The sequence below is a fragment of the Phragmites australis genome, chromosome 22, assembly GCF_958298935.1.
Source record: "Phragmites australis chromosome 22, lpPhrAust1.1, whole genome shotgun sequence".
NCBI classification, from domain to species: Eukaryota; Viridiplantae; Streptophyta; class Magnoliopsida; order Poales; family Poaceae; genus Phragmites; species Phragmites australis.
Genome location: NC_084942.1, coordinates 20,143,191 through 20,165,308, shown reverse-complemented (window position 1 = coordinate 20,165,308; position 22,118 = coordinate 20,143,191). Strand labels below are relative to the sequence as shown.

The 22,118-nt window shown below is 42.3% G+C and overlaps 1 protein-coding gene across 2 annotated transcripts; it reads left to right on the top strand.

Moving 5' to 3' along the window:
• The first annotated feature begins 279 nt into the window (after positions 1-279).
• Positions 280-13,195, top strand: LOC133904910 (calmodulin-binding protein 60 A-like). Of its 2 annotated transcripts, none has more exons than XM_062346556.1 (10): positions 280-697; positions 9,156-9,228; positions 9,894-9,946; positions 10,032-10,507; positions 10,612-10,772; positions 10,855-11,052; positions 11,517-11,667; positions 11,756-11,901; positions 12,361-12,562; positions 12,657-13,195. In XM_062346556.1, the coding sequence occupies exons 1-10, from the start codon at positions 549-551 to the stop codon at positions 12,896-12,898; spliced, it is 1,851 nt and encodes a 616-aa protein (XP_062202540.1). In that variant the 5' UTR covers positions 280-548; the 3' UTR covers positions 12,899-13,195. The 2 variants fall into 2 exon arrangements, with proteins under 2 accessions (XP_062202540.1, XP_062202539.1); XM_062346555.1 differs by having other exon boundaries at positions 11,747-11,901.
• Positions 13,196-22,118: the final 8,923 nt, after the last annotated feature.

The window sequence follows — 22,118 nt, the reverse complement described above, 5'->3', positions numbered from 1 at the left end:
TTAGTTCTCTTGCTCCCTGCCTTGGTATCTATCCTGTTTTGGATTTAACTTTGTCAGCTCGGGTGAGCCAAAAATGCTCTCCGACACTGACAATGCTAGCTTTGCCAAGTGAGACGAGACGAGCTCGATGGGCAAACCAACAAAACACAACCTAGTAGCTAAACATGAGGCAGTAGTCGTTATTTTGGAATACATGAAATTAACATCTATTTCACCTAAAAACACTTGAATTATAGCATAAATGAATCTCTGCGCTCCAGAAAGTGGAGGGCCTGCAAATGGGACCCACAACTGACAGCAGTAGTAGTGCCATCGGAAAAGCTACTACCGGCACCGGAAGAGAAGTACGGGAAGTTTCCCCTGCTCTCTTCCGCGCTCCATATATAGCCGGCCTCTCCGACCGGCACCGGAAGAGAAGTACGGGAAGTTTCCCCTGCGCTCTTCCGCGCACCATATATAGCTAGCCTCTCCGACCGCCAGAAGCCCGGAAGCATCAAAGCAACGCACACACACAAGCGCAAGCGAGTGCGGACGTATCGAGGTGGCGGATGCCGGCGAAGCGGCGGCGGGAGGGCGGAGGAGGAGGCGGCGACGGAGGAGTAGGAGGTGGTGATGGTGGAGGAAGGTATAAGATGCCGGCGGCGGCGCCGGCATCTCCTGTGCCGGCGCTGAAGAGGCGGTGCCGGTCGTTTGACCTGTGAGTAACTAGCCGCTTTCTTCCTCCACCTCGCCTGGGCTGGAAACCAAATGCGCCGGCCTTGGCTGTTTCTCCCTCCTGATGCGTAAATATCTAACCGAAAATTTCAGGCCAAATCAGATGTTCGGATCTGCCGATCCGAAGTTGCAATCTGTGTACCCCACGAACAGTGCTTAGGAAACCATAGGTGTCACACTGGACCTTCATCGTCACCTATATTCACGAGGGATCTTGTTAGAATGTAGATGGCGGATGTTTTGTTCTTGTTCGTCGTGATCAAAAACAGAAAGTAAATGAGGTTGGAAAAATGATTTAGGGCAAAAAGTATAAAATGAAAAGATAAAAGTAAAATATGTTTCTTTCATTGGATGTTAGATTCTCTCGTCATGACCCTTTATATTTATAAGAAGGGTTGGCCTTGCTCCGTTTTGAATTGGAATCTCTCAAAACTTATCTTCAGATCCAACTCGATTCCTTCCTAAAAATCAAGATCAGAGTCAGATCGGATGTTCTGATCGGGAATATTGGATGTTCCAATACAAACCGGAAGGTTCGGTTTTTTAAATATTGATCTCTCGGTTTGGACAAAAATATTTAATTGGAAGTTTCGACCCAAATATCAGATGTTCCGATCCTGTCGGAAGGTTTATTTTTTTGAAACATCGGCTTCTCGATTTGGAAAAAATATGTAATTGGATGTTCTGATCCTTATATTGAATACTCTGATATGTTAAAACTTTTCAAACTCGGACTGAACATCAGATATTTCGGTGAGAATGAAATTCTGAACACCAAAACATCCAACGATTTTAACTGGGTTGAAACCTTCTGCAACTCACTCGCTCTAACCTATTCTACTCACCAGATGCTCTAGCGATGATGTGGTCTAAGCACCGGATCATTTGGCGTTCACAAAAATATTAGTCGAGCTATTTTTTTGCTATCAATACATGCCCCCCTGTTTTTTTGGTAAAGTTTGCTTACTAAAAAACATATCTTCTCACTTTCTGCCTTACTTAGGACGATGATCAAGTCATCGGCTATGAACATTCCTTAGGATGATGATAATCAATACATTAGCCATATTTCTTTTAAGAATCTTGCCACACACTATAATAGTATTTCTTCAAGTATCGCTCGTTAATAGCTTTAGGCAATATCTCCCCTTGCAAGGTTTCTAACAAATAAGAATTTTCAGATATGGTATTTACAATTTTGTATGAACCTTCCTAACTTGAAGATCATTTGCCAAACTTTTTGTTTTTTCTTTGACACTACAGGCAAAATAGTCTTCCAGATGAGATCTCTAATCTGAAATAATTTTGCTTTTACCTTCTTATTGTATGCCTTAGCCACCCTAGTTTATCCTTCTCGACCTCCCTCAAAGCCTTGAACTTTTGATCCGTCACTTCATAAATTATATCCATCATTAGATCATAATAATCCACAGCTGACAAATTATTTTACTCGGCCAATCTCAAAGCATTAAGATTCACTTCAACAGGTAAAATAGTTTTTCCCATAAAAAAGTTCGTACATAGTTACTTTAGTGGAAACATATCTAGATATACGATATGCCCATAAAGTCTCCGATAGAACCTCATGCCATCTTCTAGGATGTTCCTATATCTTTTTCTTAATAAGCCTAATCAAAGTTTTATTACTAGATTCGATCTGGCCATCGGCCTGAGCATAATACGGAGATGAATTGAAAAGCTTAATTTTCAACGACTCGGCAAATTCACATACCTGATCTGACATGAATGAAGTACATTGATCCGTAGTTAAAGTTTGCGAAATGCCGAATCTATGAACAATATGCTCCAATATAAAGTCAATCACTTCCTTCTGTGTTATGTTCTTGATAGGAACAACTTCAACTTATTTGGTGAAATAATTAGTAGCAACCAAAATTAAATGATGACCTTTAGATGATGGAGAGTGTATTTGACCAACAAAATCCAAGCTCCATCCTCGAAACGACCATAGTTTGATAATAGGATGCATCATAGCAGCATAAACTAACTAAATATCACCAACTTTTGATATGCTTCACACCCTTTATAATACATGAAGCAATCAAACTAACTCTTTTCAATAACCACTTTATCTTGCGTTTTGATTGATGTGTACCACCTATGCCTTCATGTACTTCTCTCATAGCAATTCTTACTTGATCCGAATCTAAGCATTGAGAAACAAACCATTCATAGTTCGGCGATATAGATTGTCATCTAACAATGTATATTTGAAGGTTTGTCGCCGAATCTTCCTATCAACACTTTTTCTTGGATCCTTCAAGTAATCAATTAAATGCCTTCTTCAATCCTTAAATTCAGTCACTTTAACATTTTCTCCCGCCCGAGAAGATATAACCGAACCTAAAAACTCATGTTTAGCTATACAATGATCAACACTTTCAAGTATCAATTTTCCAATCACAAAGAATTTGCCTCTATTAACTTGATAACTAGATATTTGTTGTTCTAAATTATTAGCTCTAGACACATGATTGATAGCAAAATCATCCAAAACAATAATAATGTTTAGATACTTATCAAGATAGCTATTTAATGATCCGTCAAAATATTAATAATTACTGGAAACTTGCTACACAACTAGTAACGAATCACCAAAAATTTCTATATTCTTTACACCTATGGAACTTAAAATATCTAATAATAACAAGAGAGCTTCGTATTCGGCTTGATTATTAGTAAAAAATAATCTAGGTGATAAGATGTTCCAAAAACAGCACATCTAGATGAAATAAAAATAAGACCAACACATTGTCTAACCCTATAAGCCGAACCATCAAAATAAAGCTTCCATAGTTTAATAGATATGTAGCCGACTTCTAAATTATGCTTATCATCAATCTGATGGTTAACAATAAAATTAGCTATAATTTGACATTTCATAGATTTCAAAGATTCATAAGCCAAATCATATTCTATAAGTGCATATGCTCATTTACCAATTCTACCATTCAAAATTGGCTTTTGTAACATATATTTAACCACATCGGCTTGATATGCTACTACATAAGTACTAGATAGCAAATAATGCCTTAACTTTGTGCAAGCATAATACAATGATACGCATAATATTTCAATAAAGACATACATTGTCTCCGCTTCCAAAACACGTCGGCTCAAGTAGGCAATTGCATGCTCCTTGCCATCAATTTCGCTACTCTTCTTCTCAACCGGGACGATATTAGAGATCTAATCCGCATACCTGCATAGCCTAATAAACCCATCTTTCAACAATCGGTCTATATATTTTTTAATCCAATCGTACATGTTAGGATTACATCTCCCACGTGGTTGTTTGTAAGACCTAAACTCCATGTTAATAGGAAACTGATGTTCTACCAACTGTTGGTCAAGTCCCGGTATCTCATAATACTCCCAAGCAAAACAATCAATGTATTATCTAAGTAATTCGATTACTTTAGCCTTATAATCAGTTTTCATATTTTTGTTTACAAATGTTGATCTTGGTATAGTACCATTACCTATATCAACCTCTTCTAATGGATCGGCTGAAGAAAATTCATGACCCAACTTATCTAATTCATCTAAATCCTCAATATCTTCATAAATATCGTTCTTATTTGATCGATATTGCTTCATACGCTTTTGTAACCATTCTAAATTCTTGTCTCTATTCATTGATACATTACCTCATTGAGCCAATTATCACAAGTTGACTTTACAACTACGGGTACAACTCCATCATTCGAAACACTAAGAAAACCATAATCTGAAAAATCGAGACCCGATAAGACTTAGTATTGCCATACCTCCATAGGTCAAAGTGTCCGCATATATTATTTCCACATCATTATCCATCCATTGAATTAAAAACTAATACAAGGTAGACGTGACACAGCTATTTGCATTAATCCAATCGTGTCCAAGAGTAACACTATAGTTACCTTGCATCTCAACAACGAAGAAGACGGTGGATAATATCTTATTTCCAATAGTGAGCTTTATAGAGATAACATCTTTAGCCTCATTAGAATCACCCGCAAATCCATTGAGCACACCAAGCTACTTGAAAATTGAGTATGACATCAAAGTAACTGTAGCTCCACCATCAACAAGCATTCTCGAAATCAACTTCCTATTGATATGACCGTTCACATATAATGGCTCCAAGTGTCGGTCCGTCTCATTTGGCTTATTAAAAATAACTTCTTTTGGCCTCAAATCCAATTGAGCTACTTCACCTTCATCCGTAGCACAAAATTTCAAAGTTAACATAAAAACCATATTAATATACATACCTTCGGTTGGTGAAGCATTATTAGTATGCATCGGCGAATAATCGCAAGCAATTCCTCATCTTTCTTATCATCTTGCATAGGCACCGGCATTGTTGTTGACGAAAGAGTTGTTGTAGGAGCTGCTTTGACATCTAGCTTTGGTCTCCATATTTGCTTCACGGGTTACATTGCTTTAACCTCATTGAAGGTAGCATCTCACAAATTTTCAGCTTATTGCTCTATCAACTCTTGCTTGCGTAACCTCTGCAATATTTTTTTCTTTATGTGATATAAACCCAAGGGACATCATCTCAGCTGTAGATACTTAGAAAGCAGCTTGCTACTACTCGGTTCATAATCATTGGTCTTTGGATCAACTTGGACAGCAGTAGGCACATGTTTAGACTTGACCGGGTTATCACCAAAGATAATTGGTCCTTTGCCAAGCTCCTCGACAACCACTTTCATTGAACCAATTTTTATAATATCAGTAGCAGTAGTCCTTGTCTTATTAGCATTATAATATAAATTTTCAATAGAAATACTACTTCCCTTGTCCCGGTATACTTTTTTCATAACTCTAGCATATTGAACATCACTAGACCGATTTGTATGCTCCACTCGGTCATGGACATGACATGATACTCTATCAAATACCGGCCTTTATTGTGCTACCCATCCCGGATGAAAAGGAGGAAATTGCATAAGAGGAGGGGACATCCACATACTGTTATAACCTCACATTGGGCAAAGAGGGAATGGCATAGGAGGGGGTGCCCATGGCCATGGCTATGGACCGAGTGGCGGGTAGACATTAGTAGCATGATTCCCTTAGTTGATGATGATTGTGTACTCCTTGTCTTGGAGGTGATCTGGGTTGTTTAACCCCACTCGGCCGGCTCATATGAGTTAGGACGGTCTTGTCTTTCTCATATTTAGACAAGAGTTGCTTGAAGGTGGGTTTGAATTTTTCAACCTTGCCATGTCTCTTTGCTTTATTGATCTTCCCCTTGTCCACTTCCGGGATTTTCGATTTGATCATTTTTGGCTTAGCATGGCGATCATGCCCCTCGGTAGCTGTAGTGTGCACCACAATCTTGATTGATTCTTTACCTTTGCGAGTCTTCTTAAGTAACACTTCTCTTAACAAGTTTTTGATCCCCCCCCCCAAGGTTTGGACCTTTATTCACTAATAATTATATTTTCCCCTTTAGTTGATTCGGCTTGACTTGGCTTAATTAGGATGCTCTTGTCTTAGAGATCAATCACATTAACCGGGAATGATTTCTTTTCTACTTGTATCTCTGTAAACTTCAATCGTTCTTCATTAATGGCCGAAGAATCTGTTGACGAAAAACAGTGTAATTGTTAGTAGTATGAGAATAAGAATTATGTCATTTACAATAAGCTCGCCTATTTAATTCATCTAATGACGGAATTACATGACCATGAGACAATTTAATCTGTTTTTCTTGTAGCAAGTAATAAAAAATTCTATCGCACTTTGCTACATCAAAAGTAAGTTTAATTTATTCTTGCTGATTCTTAGAAGGCATCAGCTTAAAGAGTAAATGAATGGTTTAGACTTAGAAGACCAAGCTTATTCGGCCACACACACTTCAACGTCGTCATTGTTCAAATTTTCATATTCATATTCAAGCATATGAACATTGGGACGACCGACTCTCATTTTATTACTTGACTTCTGAAAATTTCTAGACTCTTTAGCCCGATTTTCTTGTGCTAGAGCTCTTTGCAAGACTTGACTAACATTTTGAAAATCACTCCCTTCTAACTTTTCCTTAAGATGAGATAATAAGTTCGAATAAGCTAATTCGGCTAAGTCTTTTTTAAAAAGTATCAAGTTAAAACAACGGTTCTTTGTATCTCTAAACCTCCTAATAAAATTAGCAACAGGTTCAATGTATTTTTGTTTAACCGATGTTAAATATGAAAGCCTCAATTTAGTATCGGCACTATAAAAATGCTCATAGAATTTTTCTTCTAATTGAGACCATACATGTATAGAATTGGGAGCAAGAGATGTAAACAAAGTAAAAATGGTTCCAGATAATAACAAAAGAAATAATATAATTTTAAGAACATTATTGGAACTAGCTTCACCTAATTGTGCAAGAAATTGACCCACATGCTCCCTAGTTGCTCTATTATCTTCCTCGGTGAATTTCACAAAATCAGGAATCTTAAAACCACGGGGGTACGAGATTGTATCATAGTGCTTGGAATATGACTTTTGGTATGCACGAGATTTTCTTCTAACATCCAAGCCAAATTGTTCCCTTAACACAGTAGCTACCTGTTCTCGTATAATTGCAGCATAATCTGCTACAGTTCGAGTAAGGTTAGCTATTGGTTCAAGCAGCGATATGGACAAATTCAGGGCATAAGATGCAATAGGAGGTGCCGTAGCAAAACATTCCGCAGGTGTCAGCCCATAAGGGATGCTCGACCTTTGTGGAGGTATAGGTGGAACACTATATGCTATGATTTGGTAGTAAGATGTTTGCACATTAGGATAACCTTCGGCGCTACAAGCTTGAGCTGAAGTTGAAGCATGGTGCTTAACATATGATGTTTGATATGGGTTTTGTGTCACATCGGTTTTAATAGCATGAGAAGTTCCATGATTAGGTGCAACACCACCCATATAGTTCCTGCCATCATGAGAATTGTTCGAGTAAGCATAAGGAGCACTAGGTAATGTATTAACGATAGTAGGAGTAGTTGGAGCATTAGCATTACTAGCAACGGGGTCTTTCAAATTTTCTTCCTCATGTATCTGTAAAACTGAAGGCCGAATCTTCTCAACCAATGTGTCCTCAACCATCTTTTGAACACTATTAGCCATAGTTGTACCAACAGATTGATCAATCATAATAGCAACCTCTTGATGAGATGGAGAGGGTTTAATACTCACATTGGTTAGTACCTTAAGGTTTTGGTCGGCGGGCAATGGAGAATCTTCTTTCTTTAATACCCCTTACCGAGTCTTCACGTAACGCAAGAAGAGTTATTGCCGACGTTGCTCCAAGTTGGCCTCGAACGCCAAACTCGCTTCTTCCGGCAACTCGTCGTAGGATGTCATGGTGATATTATCCTTGTCGATTTCCGTAGTATGTCCAGGGTTTTAGAATTCGACTAGGAGATAGCCGAAAAACTTCTTTCCCAACGGAGTCACCAAAAAGTGTGTTGACGTGAAAAAGTGTCATGCCAAACACCGAGCACCTCGTGTGTAAATTGTTAGATTGAAAATTCCAGGCCGGATCGGATGTTCTGATCGGCCGATCGGAAGTTCGGATCTATGTGTCCCGCGGGCAACGCCTAGGAAACCTTAGTTGTGGTGTCGCACCATTAGACCTTCGTCGTCACCCATGCTCAGGAGGGATCCTGTTAGAGTGTAGATGGCCGGTGGCTTGTTCTTGTTCGTAGAGATCAAGAACGGGAAGCAATTGAGGTTGAAAAAGTGATTTAGGGCAAAAAGGATAAAAAGAAAATATAAAAGTAAATTGTGTTTATTCGATTTGATGTTGGGCTCTCTCAATCGGCTATGATCCTTTATATTTATAGGGAGGGTTGATCTTGTCCTGTTTTGAGCCAGAATCTCCTAAACTTATCTTCAAATCCGACTCGATCTCTTCCCAAAAATACAGATCCAAGTCAAATTAGATGTTCCGATCGGGAATATTGGATGTTCCAATACAAATCGAAAGGTCCGATTTTTTCAAATATCGACCTCTCGGTTTGGACGAAAATATTTAATCGGATGTTTTGACCCAAACATCGGATGTTCCGATCTTGTCAGAGGGTCCGATTTTTTGAAACATTGGCCTCTCGATTTGGAAAAAATATTTAATTGGATGTTCCGATATGTTAAAACTTTCCAAACTCGGACTAAACACCAAATATTCCGGTGAGAATGAAATTCTGAACACCGGAACATCTGACGATTTCTACTAGGTTGAAACCTTCTGCAACTCACTCGCTATGATCCATTCTACACACCGGATGCTCCGGCGATGATGCGGCCTAAGCACTAGCCCATCTGGCGTTCACAAAAATATTAGCTGAACCATTTTTTGCTATCAACATATCTGTAGGACTATTTTTTTACAAGGGTCTCTGAAATCCTGAGCCAGTTTTGTATGTGTGGTTCTTTTGCAGTGAGATTAGGGGCTGCAGGCACCTCCAGGAGCTCACCACAAGGGTGGAAGCGATCGAGACTGCTGTTAGCCGGGTAATCATATGAACGCAACCTAATGGCTGGATTATTGCTCTGTTACATAGGCCATTGTTTGTTTATTGGAGTTTGTTGAAGAAAATGAACACAGTATATTAGGAATGTGCATTCATGCTATTTCCAGTTCGTTGGAGGTAAATCCAATACGCTCCTGTTAAAAAGATAATTGGCATCTGGTCAAAATATTTTAACGTTGGTTAACAACGTCTGTGTTAAGATTTATCGGGCATAAGAAATTTGTATATGCATATTTGTCTCCTAAAATTCTTTTATAATATTATATTCTTATTATATTTAATTAAAAAAATATTTTATTAGATTGAGTATATTGCCATAGAAATCGTTGCTGAAGTGGTGTTTCAGAAATGTTTAAAGCATTTCCCCTAAAAAAAATGTTTAAAACATCACGTTTTCTCTGGCTAGAAGCAAAACAAGTTTTTGATTGGATACTGATGATAATGATGCCCCTATTTTATTCAGTCATTATTGTTTGATTTGATGTCATCCATCTTTCTCTTCTTCTGGTAAAGTAGCACTTCCTTTTTTGTGAATAGACATTTACCAGAATTACTGTTAAATTGCCTCAAGGTTGTAAATAAGAACCTTATGATGCAACTTTCTGCAATTGTTGACCCTTCGAATTTCTCTCTTACATTTCACAGATTCCAGAAGAGCTGAGAAAAGTACTTACAAGCTACTTCAATCATATCCCTGTGTAATTTTTTTATAATAAGCTTCTGCAACCTGTGTGAATTTTTTCTGCAAACCTTATCTGCATCTCATGTGCATTGTTTCTGCAGACCAAGAATTGAACAGAACCTGCCTCCAATCTACAAACTCAGCTTTGTGAATAGCTTGAGTGATGAAATCTATACAAAGAGGAAGGTCCGGGCAGCTGGCGGGGATCTTATCAAGATAAGAGTCTCTGTGAGCAATCAGCAGGGCAGCGATTCTCCTCACCTTCTTTCTGCCAAAGTCAAGATTGTAGTTCTCGATGGCGACTTCAACGCAGATAATCACGATGGTTGGACACCGGAGGAGTTCAGCAACCATATTGTACGCCCACGTGACAAAGTCGGGGTGGTGCTTACAGGAGATACGGAATTGAATTTGAGAAACGGTGAGGCGTATCTTGAAAACGCTACTTTCGTTGATAACTCAAGGTTCACAAGGAGTGGAAAGTTTAGGCTTGCGGTAAGCCTTATTGATGATCTTGGTGTACGAGTCCAAGAAGGTATAACTGAACCTTTCATTGTGAAGGACCGCCGTGGGGAAGGTAGTCCTGAAATTGAATTTGAACTTTCTGTTGCCGTCATATTTTATGTTGTAAAGATCCAAAACATGGGCCAATCTGTTTTCATGTGTTTGCTATATTTGTAGGATCCAAAAAACGTGACATTCCAAGGTTAGATGATGAAGTGTTTCGCTTGAAGAAGATTTCAATGAATGGTGTCTACCACAAGGCACTGAAACAGAGTGGCATTCCCACAGTGAAGCACTTCTTGAGGCTATATCATAAAGATGCAAATGCTCTACGCAATGTAAGATAAGAATTCTGTTTTTACTTTCTTGCTTGGCTGGACCTTGATCGTTATCACATGCTATTTCCCTTCCTCTTTCTAGGTTCTAAGCAACGCCTCACAGTTAGTCTGGACAACTATTGTTGATCATGCTAAGATGTGTGATCCTGGGAGATCCCTTTACTCTCACTTTATAAAAGACAAGGATATTAGGTTGTACTTCAGTTCTACTGGTCAGATTGTTGGAGCAACAAAAGCTGACCAGTATAATGCTTTCGGTGATCTTGATACGCCTCAGAAGGTATTTTCCTGACACTTACTGTGATGTCTATTCGAAGTTCCTGGGTGTAGAGGCTTGCACTCTCAAATTTCTGTTGCTCACACAACAACACAATTCATTTAATGAAATGCATTAGTAAATAGTCTTTCTTTCGACCATACAATTTTTTTTCCTTAATTAAGGGAGCATGAAAATGACAAAAACATTTACTTTATACTTGTAAAAAATTGATTTGAACAAAAGAAAAGAAGATACAACACATATTGAGCAGCTGAGGTATCTAAACCATCATTCATGTCAATGTATTGCACAACATTAGCAAACAAGAAGAGGAAATAAGTTTCAGAATAAACTACTGCCAAAAAAAAACAAGAGAAGAAATAGTTCTGGGATAGCAAATTTTTGGTTTTTCTTTGCTCTATGTGAAGACGACTTCTTGTACACTCTGAAAGCAACGTGATCATAATATGGTAATACCATTGCAGGCTCTATTGGAAGAATGGAGTAAGGATGCATATGAATCTATGACCTACCATCAACCTGATTATGAAATGTATAATAGCCAACCAAGGCCAATTAACCAAAGTATTCTCCAGGGATTGATCATGGCAGGGCCTAAATCTACTGAACCTACTGGTCATACTCTACATATTTTCTTTACTTATGTAGTGATGGTTTATTGACTACTGAAGGTTTATTGACATGAAAGGTTTAGTTTTTCCAGATAAAATTACTCATGAAGCTGATAAGCAAGACATTTTGAAGGACAATGAACTTTCTGGTTGTCACTCCCAGCAATGCACGATCAGAAGGCTTGGATCTGTGCGAGTGAGACCTTTACCTTCTGCGCATGAAAACAATGATGTGATTGTAAGTAATGACTATTATCTAGCAGTGGCCTGAAATTATGCTGCAATTCAACCACAGCAACTGCAACTTTCTTATATTTGGAGTGAAATAGACATGGTTCGCAGTTCAGACTAACAAATTGGTTGGTCATTTAGCATATTCTCTTGATATTGTTTGATATGCATTTATTATAGTCTGAGACGCCTGAAATTTTATCTGTTGCTACAGACAAAATGCTCCTTCTAACGAGTGCTTTCATGTTTCCCTAAAGGGAATATCACATAGATCCAAAAGTAGTTGCAGTGACACCAGTTGCTTTAGGATCATCCTGGTTTCCTTTTGAGGAAGCATTGAAGCATTCCTCTAATACTGTAACTTGTGCATTCCTTTCCTTTAAGATCCAAATTTTTTGTTGCTCCTCATGTGTGCAAAATTTGATCCATCTCTTTGATATCACTGACTTAAATCACACTCTCCCAGGATGCGACTTTTGACATTGATATCCAGCTGTGTTCTGATTTTGAAATCCAGTATGAAGCTCCGGATGCAAATTGCATTACAGGTTCAGTGACGGTCCCATGCCCGACTATTGCAGCAAATGAAACTATAGGATCAGTGGAACTGGATCGAGTAGCCTTGACAATGGATCAGGGAAGTTATCATGTGCCTTTCACAAATGATGGTACGTACTAACACCGAATTGCATGATATCATTCTTTCCCCATTTTTCTTATGAAAAGGAAAAGGCAGTACGCTCAATAGTATTTTCTTTGCAGATTCTTCACTTTTTCAATGTTTCCCAGAGCAACAAGTGGCTTCCCAGTGTGCATCTCCTCTCTTTCTAAGCATTCAAGCTGATCGTCCTGTTTTATCGACACAAAACAGCTTCGTAGACAGCCAAATCTACGAGATTTTAAAGAACTCGGAGCAGAATGAGCTGTTGCAAGACTACCTCGGTGACGACTTTCCTCAGTTATCTGCGCTCAATGTTAGCAAGTCCAGAAAGCCAATAATATAGGCGAAGTGCGGGAGACGATGCACCCTCTAGAGAAACACGACGGTGAATGTATAGACGGTAAATATTGAGCGTTTAAGTATGAGAGGCAAATAACGAGAGGTTGAATGTATAGGAGGCAAATATTAGACATTTAGGTATGTGAGGCAAATAACGGAAAATTGAATATATTTTTGGAAGGAGAAATGGGTTCAACTTTGATCAACTTAGGTGGATAGTGAAGATCGATTGGATCTGACATAACTTGTACATTTTGTAGAAGTACACAAGCTTTCTAAAAAACTGCAAGAGTTTAGCAGAGATCCAATCAAGTTTCTGTAGAGGCCATGCATGCTGCATGTTAGCCTGCTTTGGAGGGAAAGACCACGCTGCAGCGAAAGAACATTGTCATACCCTAGCTCATCTTTTTCTAGCTAGCTTTGCTTCTTGTCTTTCTAGAGCTCTCTCTCTCTCTCTCTCTCTCTCTCTCTCTCTCTCTCTCTCTCTCATCATGTATCTACACAGGTGATGTAAATGCTCATTTCTCAGTTAGTGATGTTAGAATAAATCTTGCGCGCTTGTCTCTCTTGTTTTTCTGTTAGCTTGTTTTTGGTCAAGCGCCTGACCGATTCTAACGGTGTTGCGCGTTGTGAGCTCTGACGTGCGCACGTTCGCATGGGAGCGAGTCGCTTGGTATGCTCCTGACGTTTGGGATGGCACTTGTCGGTAAGGGAGCACGGTGTGCATCTTGCCCAGGAGTTGCGGCCACGATCATCTGTTTGTTTTGTTAAATAGCTGAATATACAACAGACAATGCCGCCGCTTTGCAGCACAACTTGCTAAGTCTTCTCCACTGTGTTCGCGTGAGTTAAATCGAGTTTCGATTCTAACAATTGGTATTAGAGCTGTGTTTAGGCACTGGGACCGAGATTGAGCCATTCGCCACATGTTCATGTAGCAAGCATACTCCTTGTCCCCCAGGCGCGATGGCAGTGGAGGGAGCAACGTCGACTGTAGCATGGTGATCCAGCACGTGGTCAAGGAGATCGGAGGCCCGGCCAACTACCCCATCCTCACCAAGTCGAACTACAACGACTGGTCACTGTTGATGAAGCTCAAACTCCAAGCACGTTGCCTCTGGAACGCCATCGAACCCGGCGGTGTCGAGTTCCACGCTGGCGACCAAGACGTTGGCCAAGGAGGCATGGGAGAGCATCAAGACCATGCGGATCGGCGACGAGCACATTTGTAAGGCCAGTGCGTAGAAGCTGCACAAGGAGTGTGAGACGATCGCCTTCAGCGATGGGGAGGCGATGGAAGATTTTGTCATGCGGATCACCAGCATGGTGAATCAATTGGCCACCCTTTGCTGTCTGGAACCCGACCACAAGGTCATGGAGAAGTATCTCTGCGTCGCTCCTACCAGGTTCGATTAGATTGTCCTTTCGATTGAAACGCTCCTTGATCTGTCAACACTCTTGATGGAGGAAGTTACCGGGTGATTGAAGGCCGCTGAGGATCGGTGCCAGCCGGCGCCGTCTATGGTGAATCTCAACGGCAAGCTATACTTGATGGAGGAGTGGGAGTCACGTCAAAAGCGGTGTGAGGCTGACAGCCAGACCAACGGTGGCTCTAGGGGTCAGCAAGGCAAAGGGTGCGGGCGTGGCCGTAATCACACGCAAGGTGACGACAGCTCCAACTTGTCCAACCCAAGTAGTGGGCAAGGTAATCCCATGGACCAGTGCCGTAATTGTAAGAAATACGGGCACTAGGCCAAGGACCGCTGGTCCAAGCCCAAGAAACAAGAACATGCCCATGTGGCCCAAGAGGAAGAGGCGATGTTGCTCCTAATGTGGTCGAGCATCTCTCGCTTGGCATACTCACCGCCGCCACCACTCGCGCGTTCCTCTACTCCACCGCCGCCGATCTCCTCTGCTTTGTCACACGCAACCACCCCACCGAGGGCGCCTACACCACCACCTCAGGAGGCTGCTCCATGATCACACGCGACCACCCTGGCATCGTGGACACCCTCGCTAGCGTCTCGTGCGGCCGACGGCTGCGGGAGGAGAAGGTATTCGTGCAGCTCGAGGTGGAGGGGGACTGTGATGCCAAGCAATGGATCCTCGACACCGGGGTGACGAACCACATGTTGGGGTCCTGGGCCGCCTTCGCTGACCTAGACACGTAGATCTGTGACACGGTGCATTTCAGCGATGACTCCATTGCGCACATTGAAGGCTGCAGCACCGTGTTGTTCACATGTAAGAATGGTGGGAACCATTCGTTCAGAGGGGTCTTCTTCATTCCCCAGCTCACGACCAATATAGTGAGCGTGGGGCAACTTAATGAGGGCGGCTACTAGGTGTTGATCGACGATGGGGTGATGACGATCCACGAGCCGGGATGACCATTGCTAGTGAAGGTGAAGCGCTCCCTGAATCGCCTGTACATGTGTTTGGTGGTGCACGGGGACGAGAACGCCTAGAGGTGGCATGCTCGGCTTGGCCATCTCAACTTCTGGGAGATGAAAAAGATAGTGCGAGAAGACATGGTGCGAGGGCTCCCCAAGATTGATCAGGTGGATCAGCTCTGCGAAGCCTATCTCGCCGGGAAGCAGAGGTGGACACCATTCCCAGACCATGCCAAGTACCGTGCTGAGCGGGTTCTAGAATTGGTCCATGGGGACATCTGCGAGCAAATGTCACCTGCAACATCGAGTGGTAACAAGTATTTCTTGCTTTTGGTGGATGACAAGAGCAGGTTCAAGTGGGTGGCCATGCTGTCATCCAAGGATCGAGCACCTGAGGCTATCAAGCGCTTCTAGTCTGCTGCTGAGGGAGAGACGGGACATAATCTGGGTGTGCTACGCATTGAATGCAGCGAGGAGTTCACCTCAACAGACTTCCATGATTGCTTCCTAGAGCATGGCGTGCGGTGACAGTTCACAGCGCCATACTCGCTGCAGCAATACGGCGATGTGGAACGCCAAAACACCACGATGGTGGGAACAGCTCAGAGCATGCTTAAGGCAAAGGGGCTCCCGAGCTGGTTCTAGGGCGAGGCTGTGCTCACCGTGGTGTACATCCTTAACCAATCACCGACAAAGAGTGTGGAGGGGATGACCCCCTTTGAGTCCTGGTATGGGAAGAAGCCCACAATCCATCATTTGGGCACGTTCAGCGACAGTGGCAGTGGAGCGATGAGGAAGGACGTGGTGTTGACATCGATGGCTCCTTCATAGTGGAATATACGACTATGCATTGACACGACGGACTGGAGGATGCGCCTTCTCCACCTTTGGCATCACCACCTGCCATGCCCCTGCATTAGGCGCCACAACCTCGCCTCCTGTTGCGACACCTGTAGTCCAGTACATGTAGCCATCGGCTGAACTGGGAGATGAGCTGGATGCCGACCACGATGATGAGGTGCCGCTGTGGTTTCATCCCGTGGATAACATCATTGGGCTGGCGACATCACTTGGGTACGCGCTGTGCGAGTTGGAGTTTGGAGAGCTACACGTAGTGAGCGCGGAGGAGCCTGTGTCGCTGGCAGAAGCGGAGCGGCAGCCCTACTGGCGTAGGGTGATGGAGGAGGAGCTAGGGTCGATTGAAGAGAACTGCACCTGGACACTCACTGAACTCCCTGGCGTAAGGCTAGTGCACAATTGGCCTCAAATGGGTGTTCAGGTGAAGCGGGACGAGCATGGGGCTATGCCAAGGCATAAGGTGCGGCTCATCGTGAAGGGCTACGCACAACGCCACGACATCAACTACGATGAGATCTTTGCTCTGGTGGTGCGCATGGATGCGATGCGTCTTCTCATTGCTCTTGCGGCACATGAAGGTTGGGAGGTCCATCACATGGATGTCAAGTTGGCATTCTTGAACGGCGGCCTTCAGGAGGAGGTCTTTGTGGAGCAGCCGCCGGGTTTCATCAAGCCTGACAAGGAGCATCAGATACTTAAGCTACACAAGTTATATGGGCTGCATCAGGCTCCACGGGCTTGGAATCACAAACTTGATGAGAGTCTTGTGTCTCTAGGTTTCAAGAGGTCTCCATCGGAGCATGCCATTTACTACAGAGGAGAGGGTGCAAATCGGCTGGTGCTTGGTGTGTATGTCGATGACTTGGTGATCACTAGCACTAGCAGCTCTGGCATTCAGAAGTTCAAGAAGGAGATGACTAATCTGTTCAAGATCAGTGATCTAGTGCTGCTGCACTACTATCTTGGCATTGAGGTAAAGCAGCAAGCTGATGGCATATCTCTCAGTCAAGGTGCCTATGCAACAAAATTTTTGGAGAAGGTAGGAATGGCATAGTGCAATTCATGTTAGGTGCCCATGGATTCTCGGCTTAAACTCAACAAAGAGAGTACATGTCCACCTGCTGATGCAACTGTGTACCGAAGTATAGTTGGCAGCCTTAGGTATTTGGTCAATACCCGCCCTGATATTGCATTTTTGGTTGGGTATGTTAGTAGGTTTATGGAGGAGCCATATGAGGATCATCTTGCAGTAGTGAAACATATCTTGAAATACATTAGGGGACAAGCGATTGGGGCCTCTTCTATGCAAGGAAGAAGGGAGTATAGCATGTACTAATAGGCTTTAGTGATAGTGATTCAACTGGAGATGTGGACAGCAGGAAGACCACTTACGGAGTCATTTTCTTCCTTGGTGATGGTCCAATCAATTGGCAGTCAACTAAGCAAAAGCTTGTGGCTTTATCAAGAGTTGAGGCTGAGTATATAGCTTCAGCTACTGCTGCTTGTCAGGCTGTTTGGTTGGCACGGTTGCTTGCTGAAATTATGCATTCAGAGATGAGCAAGACGGTGCTAATGGTGTGGACAACAAGTCCACTATTTCTCTGATAAAAAAACCTAGTGCATCACGACCGGAGTAAACATATATATACAAGATTTCATTTGATCCGGGAATATGCAAGCAATGGCTAAATTGAGGTGAAGTTCATCAGAACAGAGGAGCATCTTAGGGATATTCTCATAAAGCCTCTCTGCAGAATCAAGTTCGAGGAGCTTTGCATGAAGATTGGCCTCCAACAAAATCAGTAGTTCAGCGTGTCAAGACTTAGGAGGAGATTTGTTAGAATAAATCTTGTGCGCTTGTCTCTCTTGTTTTTCTGTTAGCTTGTTTTTGGTCAAGCGCATGACCGATTCTGACGGTTGGGTGCGTTGAGCTCTGACGTGCACACATTTGTATGAGAGCGTCACTCGGCATGCTCCTGACGTTTGGGATCGCACTCGTCGGTAAGGGTGCATGACGTGCATCTCGGTCGGGAGTTGCGGCCACGGTCATATACAACAGAAAATGCTGCCACTTTGCAGCATAACTTGCTGAGTCTTCTCCACTGTCTTCGCTTGAGTTCAATCGAGTTTGGATTCTAACAAGTGACATGGAGAGCTGCAGGGGTAAGTGACGACCGAGGGAGCAGTGAGTCCAAAAGGTCTGGGCTTTGGCATGAGATACGGACGGTGTGGGCAAGGAGTGCCATTTCTCTTATCTGAGTCTGCAATAATGCATAGGGCAGAGGCCAATTGATCGATCCAGCAGCGTGCAGCTTTCAGGGGATGAGCACACACTACACTAGCACTGCGGCATGCAAGCATGGACGAACATAGGATGAGAGGAAGACGAAGCGATCACACACCCAAAACGTAGAGTCATATCTCAGCACATCGACCGTTAAAATTGCTTGTAAATTCATACATGCATGGCCACGTTTGGTGAGAATGTGGTCTGCAATTGATTCACTGTAAAAGAGAAAGACGATGAAGATTTTTATTTATCCCACATTCCATCAGATAGAATTCTGCTACATCTCGAGAGGCTGGCCAAATCTTTGAAGATAGAAGGAGGAGGACTAGGAAGAAGAAAAATGATCATAAATCTGCTAACTAGATGTTGCATTTGAACTTATCAGTTGGTAGATGAGAAACTAAGTTGAAATATACCTTGTTTTACTTGTGATGACTGATTGATATTGTCATTTATTTAGTTTGATAATCTTCAGTTTTGCATGAGCGTTGATGTGATTTGAATTGATTTGGGATTTCATTTGAGCATATTGATTATGGACTAATTGGAATTGGAGTTGGAGATATGTGTTTGCTTGTCTCATTGTGTACATGTGATGGATGCAATTTGGCGATCGACGACGGGATGATCGTGGCCAAGCGGAGTGCTTGATGCCAGACGATCATGTAAGCTAAGCGGAGTCAAGGGTGATCCTAGCTGAACAAGTGGAGGTCAAGCAAAGCATTGAAGGCGGATTGAGACAGCGTGTTGACAAAGTCAAGCGAAGGGGATGCTGGTGCAAGTGATAAGGTGGCCCGAGGGATCACAAGCGGGAGACACTTGCGGACGGTCAGGATCGCGCATCGACATCGAAGCGCTTGCTTAAAGTGTAACAAGGGGGTGAGTCACGCTTTGAGAAGCGTGCAGGCAGTTTCGCGGTTGGGCCTCAAAACCGTGAGAGAACTGGAAGAGTACGTGACACCATCATGAAGCTTGCGTCGAGACGAAGTTAAGTCATGAAGTCGCCACGGCCGTCCGATGAATCGAGAAGAAAATGGCCCAAAATACCCTCGGTGGTAGGTAGGAGTGTATTACAAGAGAGGAGTATTTTGGGAAAAAGTTAGGAAACTTAGGGGTCAAGTTTTCTAGGCCTATAAATAGAGGGGTAGGACTATGTGAGAGTTTGAACCAGCCATATGAGTCCTTTGTGTTACCCATATGAGAGCCTTGTGCTAGGATTTTAGTAGAGAGGAAGATGAATGCTTACCCAATATATTAAGTGAGAGTTTTGTGAGCAAAAATCTTTGTAATCCGTCTAACATAGGGCTGACCTCTGTTACAATAAAGTTTAATTTTCTTCATGTTATTGTGCTCACCTCCTTCTAGTTTCCCTTTATTGGTTCCCTTGAAAGTTTGCAAGTTTTTGGTGTTTCGTTGTGATTTTCGTTTTGGTTTTTAGCTGAATTTTCAGCACCTTGGGAGGTTGCTCTTCTTGTTGCCAGAGGTATATAAATTCACATACGAGTGTATACTCATGGGTCTTAAGTACTCTTGCCTCTAGATCATCAACATGGAGAGGTTTCTTGTTCAGTGATCTTTTCTTTGAGTTGTAGTTTTTCACCTTCGCAGAGTTGTTCTTCTTCATGTTAGTGGCTTAAACACTCACATACTAATAGGTCCCTTTCGTTAGATCATACATTATGAGATCGATAATTGTCATGTACTTTTCAAAGGTATCCTATCATTGTGATACAACGAATCGTACTCCTGTTTGACAACGGTGTATCTCAGGAGCACCTCACTCAATGTTGGCACCTTGTCTTGCTCAGCAAATCGGAGGAAGGCAGACAACAACTAAACGGAATCGGCAACCATTTTAAGGATGTCCCGCCATGGTAAGCTGGATATGCAACCATCTGCATATCTTCCAATGTCAGAAACAATGTAGCAATACTGCTGCATCTCACTAGATACCATCCATTGCATGAACCTATCCTTTCGGTGTAGAAAGCTTTCAAGAAATAGATAGTTTGTGCTAAACCTTTTGCCATTCCTTCTCACCAACTCCCCACCAATCGTGGTCTTCATCATTTCATGGAGCTTGGAATGAGTGTAAAGCCATCGCGATATGGACCTTGCTCTTTGAATGACAATGTCGTGATCTCTAAATTCACCAATTGATTTCAACATTAAATTTATCGTATGAGCCACACAAGGCTGCCACACGATAGCAGGATACTCCCTTCTGAGAACCTAACATGCCTTCTTATATTTGGACATGTTATCAATCAAGATCTGCATAATATTTTGTGGCCCCACATCATTGACCACTGATTTGATCTCCTGCATAAACGAATCAACCAAATAAATATGCAACAATTGCAATACTAAGTTACCAACTCAGCAAAATAATGTACCTTGTTCAAATACTTGTCATCTTGGTTGTAGCCAGTCGCATCTACGAAATTGTGAAAAAACATATGACCATTGCAATATAAAAGAAAATTAACAATACTCATGTGTGTTGGTCCAATATACGAATCACACATGACGGTCATACCATACCTTGGCCATTCTACTTCGAATTGTCAAATATCTTCTTCAATGCACTCTCATTCTCGTTCAGGTACTTACCATCTATATCCCGACCAGTTAGAGATGAGACACCCTCTCCTGTTACAGAACAGATGGTCATAAGTCAAAAACAAAGAAATATGACAACAATAAAATTCATTACAAACTTTATCACTCACCCCATTTTTGTGTTTCTTTCATTGCATCAACAAAGAATGCATCTTCTTCCCTTCTACCAGGAATACCTGAAGTGTGAAAAAATTTGGACCATACCAAACCAATAGCTACCTTTGCATTCTTTCCCTTCGCACTCCATGACCTAGTGTCAATCCTCTACTACATAGGGGCTTTTACTACAGCAATATTGTAATCCCCGACACTTGTTGGTGGCTCTCTGGTTGAAGATGCCCTTCTAAGCATCCTCTTTAACATATTGGCTTCTCTGGTACTTCCATTACCACCTACATACTCGTAGGACTCACATGCCCTCCTCCTGAACTCTTCCTCCTCCCTAGACTAAGTCATGGCACACTGCACATGTTCCTCTTCCGTCTCCTCGTTATCGCTTGTCAAATTAACCCGAACTCTTGCTGACTCTTACCTTCGAAGCCTCTCCTTAGACCTTCCCTTCCTCTTATCTCTTGCCCTATCCAGCTCATGCCTGAAGTAATCACGCACGTTTGGAGGCACCCTATCATAATGTATAACCTCGCCAAATGTTCTTTCAACCTTGTGGCACCATCGCCTTTCTTTTCCTTATTGCAGTTGAAGGGATCGGTGACATCCTAAGAGGGCGGGTGAATTAAGACACTTAGAACTATTTTGGCTCTAAAAACTACACAAGATAAACATATATCAATTTCTATCTATATGTACTCTAGGTTTATCTAGTGTGTCTACTCTACCGATCAAAGCGCTTGCAACCTATCTAAGAAGGTAAATTGCAAGAATGTAAATGCAGAAATATAAATGAGGTAGAGAGAGCAAACTCGGCACAAGGAATTTTTATCCTGTGGTATCGATGGTATGAATGCCACCCCTAGTCCACGTTGGAGCTCCACAAAGGATATGCTCCCGGTCGGCACCTGGTTGCGGCTCTTGAGACACCAAGTCACAAGGACAAGGCCTCC